The 6,898-nt window shown below is 34.8% G+C and overlaps 1 protein-coding gene across 1 annotated transcript; it reads left to right on the top strand.

The window, feature by feature from the left end:
- Window positions 1-1,392: 1,392 nt before the first annotated feature.
- On the top strand, window positions 1,393-3,299 carry LOC145048764 (putative pectinesterase/pectinesterase inhibitor 7). The gene is made up of 2 exons (XM_078997359.1): window positions 1,393-2,419; window positions 2,518-3,299. Exons 1-2 carry the CDS (start codon window positions 1,408-1,410, stop codon window positions 3,192-3,194), a joined length of 1,689 nt encoding a protein of 562 aa, XP_078853485.1. The 5' UTR covers window positions 1,393-1,407; the 3' UTR covers window positions 3,195-3,299.
- Window positions 3,300-6,898: the final 3,599 nt, after the last annotated feature.

Here is a 6,898-nt window from a genome sequence, read left to right as displayed (position 1 = left end):
GCTCTTCCTTGGTCATTTCAGATCATTCTGGATAATTGTGTTGGGTTTTGAGCATTCTAACACTTCCTAAGTGTACATGCAACCCTAATAACCTTGAATCTATGTTTTCTCTATATACATGCAAATTTCTTTTCCAAGGTTATTTCCTAACTAGCATGGCATGGGGATTACATAAAACATAAAGAACTAGTAGAAATACATACCTTGTTGTTGCTTGGATTCCTTCAATACTTTGTGAGCCTAGCACCCCAAATGTTGTGCCTCAAATGCTTCACACAACACCACAAAACTTGGAATAACTTGAGAGAATATTTCTTACACTCAAAAATCGGTTATGCCCTCTCTAGTAACACTAGTGCTCATTTTTCATGCTATAGGGTTTCTTTTATAGTGTGTCATAATTAGGAGTTACAAATGTAAACCCTAATTGTCATGACTCTTCATTTCTCATGACCCATGGGTTTGTAACTCCCATGGACTATCCATGGAGCTCCATATGGTTATATCCATAACCCATAAACCATGGATCATTAATCCACCATAAAAGAATTGATTATTGTCATAATCAACCCTATATATTTAATTAGTCTCACTTTGATCACCAAATTAATACTAGATTAATACTTGATCAATACTAATTAAATAATATTATTATTAATATATTAGAACTTATAATATATTAATAATCATAAGTGCCTTATTCTCTCGTTTAGTCTATCCAAGTATTGCAATGCCATGCAACCCAGATGGACCATGCCGGGTCGGGTCAAGTACATACCAAATAAAGTTATGGACTTAGACACTATATCCAACAGTCTCCTACTTGGATAAGTCTAATTTTATTATATATTAAAGTAAACGTGTTAAACTTAATTAATTAGAATTATATATATATATATATATATATATATATATATATATATATATATATATATATATATATATATATATATATTATTTTTTTTACAAATTCTATAATTAAGAAAATAATATTAATACCTTAAAATCTGATAGCATTGAATATTAATGATATTATCTTTTGTGAGCATTGTTATGATTTTTATTTCATAAAGTGTTAGTATTCATAAAACATAAAGAAATTAAAAGTTAAATATTATTTAAATAAATAGTTATAACATTATAAAATGTTTATGTATTATTTAGATAAAATAAAAATAAAATAAAAAAATGTATGCATTATTTGAGGATTGTGAATTTGTGATGCTACTTGACTTGGTATTTTGGTTGGATTCGGAAGAAATTGACCTAGCGACCAACCAAACAACAACGCGGTTTCAAGCTAGCCTTCCCATGCAGACGTTGACTTCATTCCATCAAAATCTTCTTTAAAATATCTCCCCCAACCTTGCATTCACCAAATCCATACAAAAAATACATACATTCGTTATGCATGCATTAAAGTCACCACTAATGGCTTCTTCCCTCTATATTTGCACCTCCTTCCTCATCCTAGCACTCTTCCTTTCCCCGACCTCTTCCGCCGTCGTACCATCAGCTAATTCCTCCGTTTGCCAATACACCCGCTATCCATCATTCTGCCGATCATCCCTCCCCATCAACAACTCATCTGCCAATGTCTACGACTATGGCCGCTTCTCCGTCCGTAAATCCATATCGGCCGCTCATAAATTCTCCTCCTTGATAGATAAGTACCTGAGCGGTTCCTCCAGTTTGACAACTGGTGCCATTCATGCTCTTCAAGATTGCCAATACTTAGCCGGAGTCAACATTGACTTCCTAACAACCGCTTTCCAAACCGTCGACAAATCTCAAACGGCGCTTTCTACAATGAAATCCCAAGATATTCAGACGATGCTTAGTGCCATTTTAACCAACACCCAGACATGCATAGACGGCCTCCAAGCCACTGCTGCTTCTTGGAGCTCCAAAAATGGAATTTTGGCCCCCCTGGCTAACGACAACAAATTGTATAGCGTATCTTTATCTTTGTTCAACAGAGGATGGGGTGTTAAGAACAAGAAGAAAAGTTCTTCCGTTTCAGCTCATAAGAAACATATTGGTTTTAAAAACGGACGATTGCCTCTAAAAATGTCTGAAAGAAGCAAAGCCATTTTCGAAACTGTGGGAAGAAGAAAGCTTCTTCAGACCGACGATGGCGGAGATCAGGTTGTGGTGAGTGATATAGTGGTGGTCAGCCAAGATGGGTCTGGCAATTTCACCACCATCACCGATGCAATTAACATTGCTCCTAATAAATCTGCAGCCGCCGATGGTTATTTCTTGATTTATGTGACAGCAGGCGTTTATGAAGAGTATGTGAACATCCCGAAGAACAAGTTGTACCTGATGATGATCGGAGATGGAATTAATCAGACGGTAATCACCGGAAATCACAGCGTCGTAGATGGCTGGACCACTTTCAACTCTGCTACATTCAGTACGTAATAGCTAACGATCGACTTAATTATATGTATATATTCTCAAACTTTTAGCAAAATCGAATTGAATTGACATTAATTTCATTAATGTTTGCAGTCGTGACTGCGCCGAATTTCGTGGCGGTGAACATAACAATCCGTAACACCGCTGGAGCAATAAAGCATCAAGCCGTAGCACTACGAAACGGAGCCGATTTATCGACATTCTACAGCTGCAGCTTCGAAGGTTACCAAGACACATTATACACACACTCCCTCCGTCAATTTTACAGAGAATGCAACATTTACGGCACTGTAGATTTCATATTCGGGAACGCCGCTGTAGTTTTCCAAAACTGTAATCTCTACCCTCGATCACCCATGTCCGGTCAATTCAATGCGATTACAGCACAGGGCAGAACAGACCCTGGACAGAACACCGGGACCTCAATCCAAAATTGTAATATTCAGGCCGCTGAAGACTTGGGTTCAACCAGGACCTATTTAGGACGACCATGGAAAGAGTACTCACGAACAGTTTACATCAAGACGTTCATGGATACATTGATCGACGCAGTGGGATGGCGGGAATGGTCCGGTGATTTTGCGTTGAATACGTCGTACTACGCAGAGTTTGATAATTCAGGTCCAGGGTCGGACACTAGTGGGAGAGTTACTTGGCCCGGATTCCACATCATAAATGCCACGGATGCGGTTAATTTCACGGCCTCAAGTTTCATTCCTGCCGATGAATTTCTGCCTCAGACGGGAGTGCCTTACAGTAGTGGCTTATGATTTTTCAGCATACATGTATAGCTGCTACACAATTCAGAATCTCCTAATTTATTTTATTTCTTCTAATTCAACGAAGTGTTGTATTAATAAAAATAAATATAAATACAGCCATATGAAAAAAATCAAATTAACGTATATCTCCTGTGTAACACCAAAATGACCAAATCCCTTATTTGTTTCTTTCAAATTTGATAAACACAACATAGTATGTTACATAAAAATAGAAACCATAGCTCTTATATTCAACGGTATTAGGTATTGTTATCATTCATTAAGATCAATGGTTCAAACCTTTGTCACACCGGTGAAATTAAGCGGCTGTTGGTTTTTTATGCGAAGTTCTGCGTAACCACTTTTGTCTGCACCATGCAGACAACGCGCAGATATTTGTCCTCGCAAATTGTTTGTTTTTTTGGAAGTGCCTAGATCAAAAAACGTCTGCGCGAGGTCTTCCTGACGCAGACATGGAGCACTGTCTTCAAAGGTCTTCATACCTCATTTTTACCTTAAAAAATAAAATAAAAAATCCACCAGTTTTTTTTTTCTTTCTCTTTTTGCTGAAAATGCATTTTTAATATTTATAACATGAAAGTAAGTTTGAAAAATTAATTTATTTCAACAGTTGTAGACGTTAAATACAAATAGTCTTCTTATTGCAGACCGGAGATATTTGGTCCACCTTTTCTATCGCAGGGGCTTGCAGATGTGGTCCGCATACTGTAAATATTTTGGCTTCAAAAAAACAAACAATACCTAAGAGTAGTTTAAAATTTAATTAAATTTGTTTGTAAAAAAAAACTTAAAAATAATGTTTGTCAATATCTAAAAAATACATAATATAGTCTTTCTACTATTTATTAACATTAAATTTGATCTTAAAGTTTACTTGTACTAATTAATATTTTAACCATGAATTTTTACATACACAATAAGAAATAAGTCTATTAGCGATATTTGCGATGATAGACACTTTTAGCAACGATAATAGAAAAAAGTGTTTTTTGTCGTCGCTAAAAGTGCTTGTCGCTACTAATAACCTGCCATCGGCGATCCCAGTTCCCCACAGGAAAATGCAACCTGACCATTCGTTTTTAAATGATTCATCGGTTAGGGTTTCATCTCGCGTGAAGCAATAGATAATGGGTTTTGTACAAACAATCATATGTGTACATGCAACCCTAGATTTGGATCTATGTTTTCTCTATTAGATACACAACTTTATGAACACAAGAAGTGTTGGATTAGGTGTCTAAGCCCATAACTATAATTGGTATGTACTTGAATTGATAGCAGCACAGTCCTTTTGGGTTGCCCTCAAACCTAGCAACCGGACAAGGAAATTATGAAAGGAGAGATATTAATTTATTATAAGATTAATAAATTAATATAAATGAATTTATTAATATGTTAAAAGATTAATATATTAATAAGAAATTATTTTGTTTAATTGATTGTTAGCCAGAAATTAATGAGAATTAATTTTGGGGTTAAAAGAATTAATTATAAAGTGCAGGGACTAGTTTGCAATTATCTAATAGTTGAGTGGAAGGCTCCAGAACCTCCTTGGAAGGAGGTGGACGAAATCTATAGGGGAAACCCTAAGGATTTCGTCCAAGGGGGCTTGGATAAGGCCTTTGGCTTTGCTTAGGCCCTAAGCAAGGAGCATTAGGGTTTTTCCTAAACCCTAGATCCCTCAACTATATAAGGAGCCTCCCGGTTCACATTTTGGTCACTCTTTCTTTGGAAGAAACCCTTAGGGCCGAAAATTGCATACTCCCTCTCTCTCTTTCTACTTTCCTTCTTGCTAGTTTGGGTGTGATTCCATTAGAGGCATTACACTTGTGGTGCTAAGCTTCCAAGAAGATCAAGATCAAGATCAAGGGAATTATCAATTGTTTACTATAACAATTGAAAGGTATGTAATTACTAAACCCTAGGTTGTAAATTTCGATTATAGCCTCTCTCCTCTAGGGTTCTTGTTTTGCAATTAAAAGTTGTATGTTCAATAGATAAAACATAGATCCAAAGTAGGTTGCATGTGAACTTAGGGATTGTTTTTCTAGTTTATTTGTTTTACCTAAAACCCATTAGTGGTATCAGAGCCATTGTTGTTTTAAATTGAATTGCTATAATAGTTGAATTGCAAATTAGGGTTTATAGCCATTAAACCCTAAAGGCCAAAATTTTCGATTTTAGGGTTTTGGTGCAAAGGGTTTTCGAAAACCCTAGCCTCCATAAGCCCTAGTCGAAATTAGGGTTAGGGTTTCCAAAACCCTAGCCTCCTCCCCTTGTAATTTCGAAATATGCTCCCTCTTTTAGGGTTTCTTTGTTTTGGATAATAGTTGCATTATTGTATTATTGAGATAAATAAGGAAATTATCCTATCCCCATATTTTCGAAATCTAGAAGGGATATGGATTAGGATTAAGTTAATTGTTTAATTTAATTAGATAATCCTTAAAAGATTTAATAAATTAATTAAAAGTTAATTAATAGATAAATATTAAATCTAATTAATTGGTTTACTTAAATTTAAAATTTAATAGTTTAAATTTCGAAAAATTTATATAAACCCTTGGAGTTTTAAAATGTTTTAAAACACACCTTATATATATATTATAATTAAAAGTTAAATATTATATATGTATAAGAATATGGTCAGTCAAATCGCTAGTATGCCTTATTCACGAAGCTAATCTATAAGGGGGGTATAAGGAAACTACCTATAAAATGGTAGTTGAATGGATGTCCACTCTCACCCACCGCTTCCTTGATTAGTGGAGGGTCGTTAGCAGAACGGATTTGATAGGTCAACTACATCTCATTAAAAGTATAATGTTATTAAAGAAAGTACTAGAACATTATTGAAATAGAAAACAGCTTAAGTCCTTGAAATTGCAGTTTTCTCGGTTATAACCCCTCTTTTTCGCAATTTTTACATTTTTGGCCCAATTTGGAAAATTTTTGCAACTTTGGTCCTTTTTAAATTTGAAAAGCATTTTAAACCTTTGAAAAGTACATGGAACACTTATAGTCCACTGTTTTACAGAAAAATGCAGTTTTGGTCCTCCAAATTAGAAAATTTCGCATATTGGGCCTCATTGGGCCGAAAATGTCATATTTAGCCCAATAAGCTTGGAATTTATGTTTTTAACCCTCCAAATAGTATATTTTCAGAAAATACATTATGTAAACTGTTTTGGCTCATCTCACCCATCAGATTTCGAAATATTTCATTTTAGGCCCTTCAACTTTGTATTTTCAACATTTTATGTCAAAAAAATGAGTTTTTAGCCCAAATTAAGTGTTGTCAAGCCATTTGGCTATTTTTCTTAGTATACTTTGCATGTAGTAGTATATTTTATGCTATAATGAAATACATATCTCGGTTTTTAGCATTTCATAACTAGATCTAGCATCAAAATCATACAAAACCTACATATAAGCATAGAAATCAACCACAACATACACATAATGATGGATCTACACCTTTGCTTGTATTCTCCCCCACAAAAACTTATAAAAACCGAAAATAAGGGGGTATGAAACTGTGACATCCCCAAAATCACGGCCAGAAAAGACCGATTTTGTTTATGCTTTATAAAAATCAGAGTACTTCATTATATAAAAAGGTTGCGGAATTTGTTCCCAGAAAAACATGGTAAATACGTTATTAAAACATTTTCGAAGAAACGTATTTATTT

The sequence above is a fragment of the Lactuca saligna genome, chromosome 5 (genome assembly GCF_052625555.1).
Source record: "Lactuca saligna cultivar CGN05327 chromosome 5, ASM5262555v1, whole genome shotgun sequence".
Taxonomy (NCBI): domain Eukaryota; kingdom Viridiplantae; phylum Streptophyta; class Magnoliopsida; order Asterales; family Asteraceae; genus Lactuca; species Lactuca saligna.
Note: the sequence above shows the minus strand (reverse complement) of the source record. Positions and strands in the feature narration are given on the sequence as shown.

What these genes read in the sequence shown, in the direction of transcription:
- LOC145048764 (XM_078997359.1), top strand. Translation starts at nt 1,408, where the DNA reads ATGCATGCATTAAAGTCACCACTAATGGCTTCTTCCCTCTATATTTGC. An exon ending in TTTCAACTCTGCTACATTCA is followed by an intron (nt 2,420 to 2,517) that starts GTACGTAATAGC and finishes TAATGTTTGCAG; the next exon opens with TCGTGACTGCGCCGAATTTC.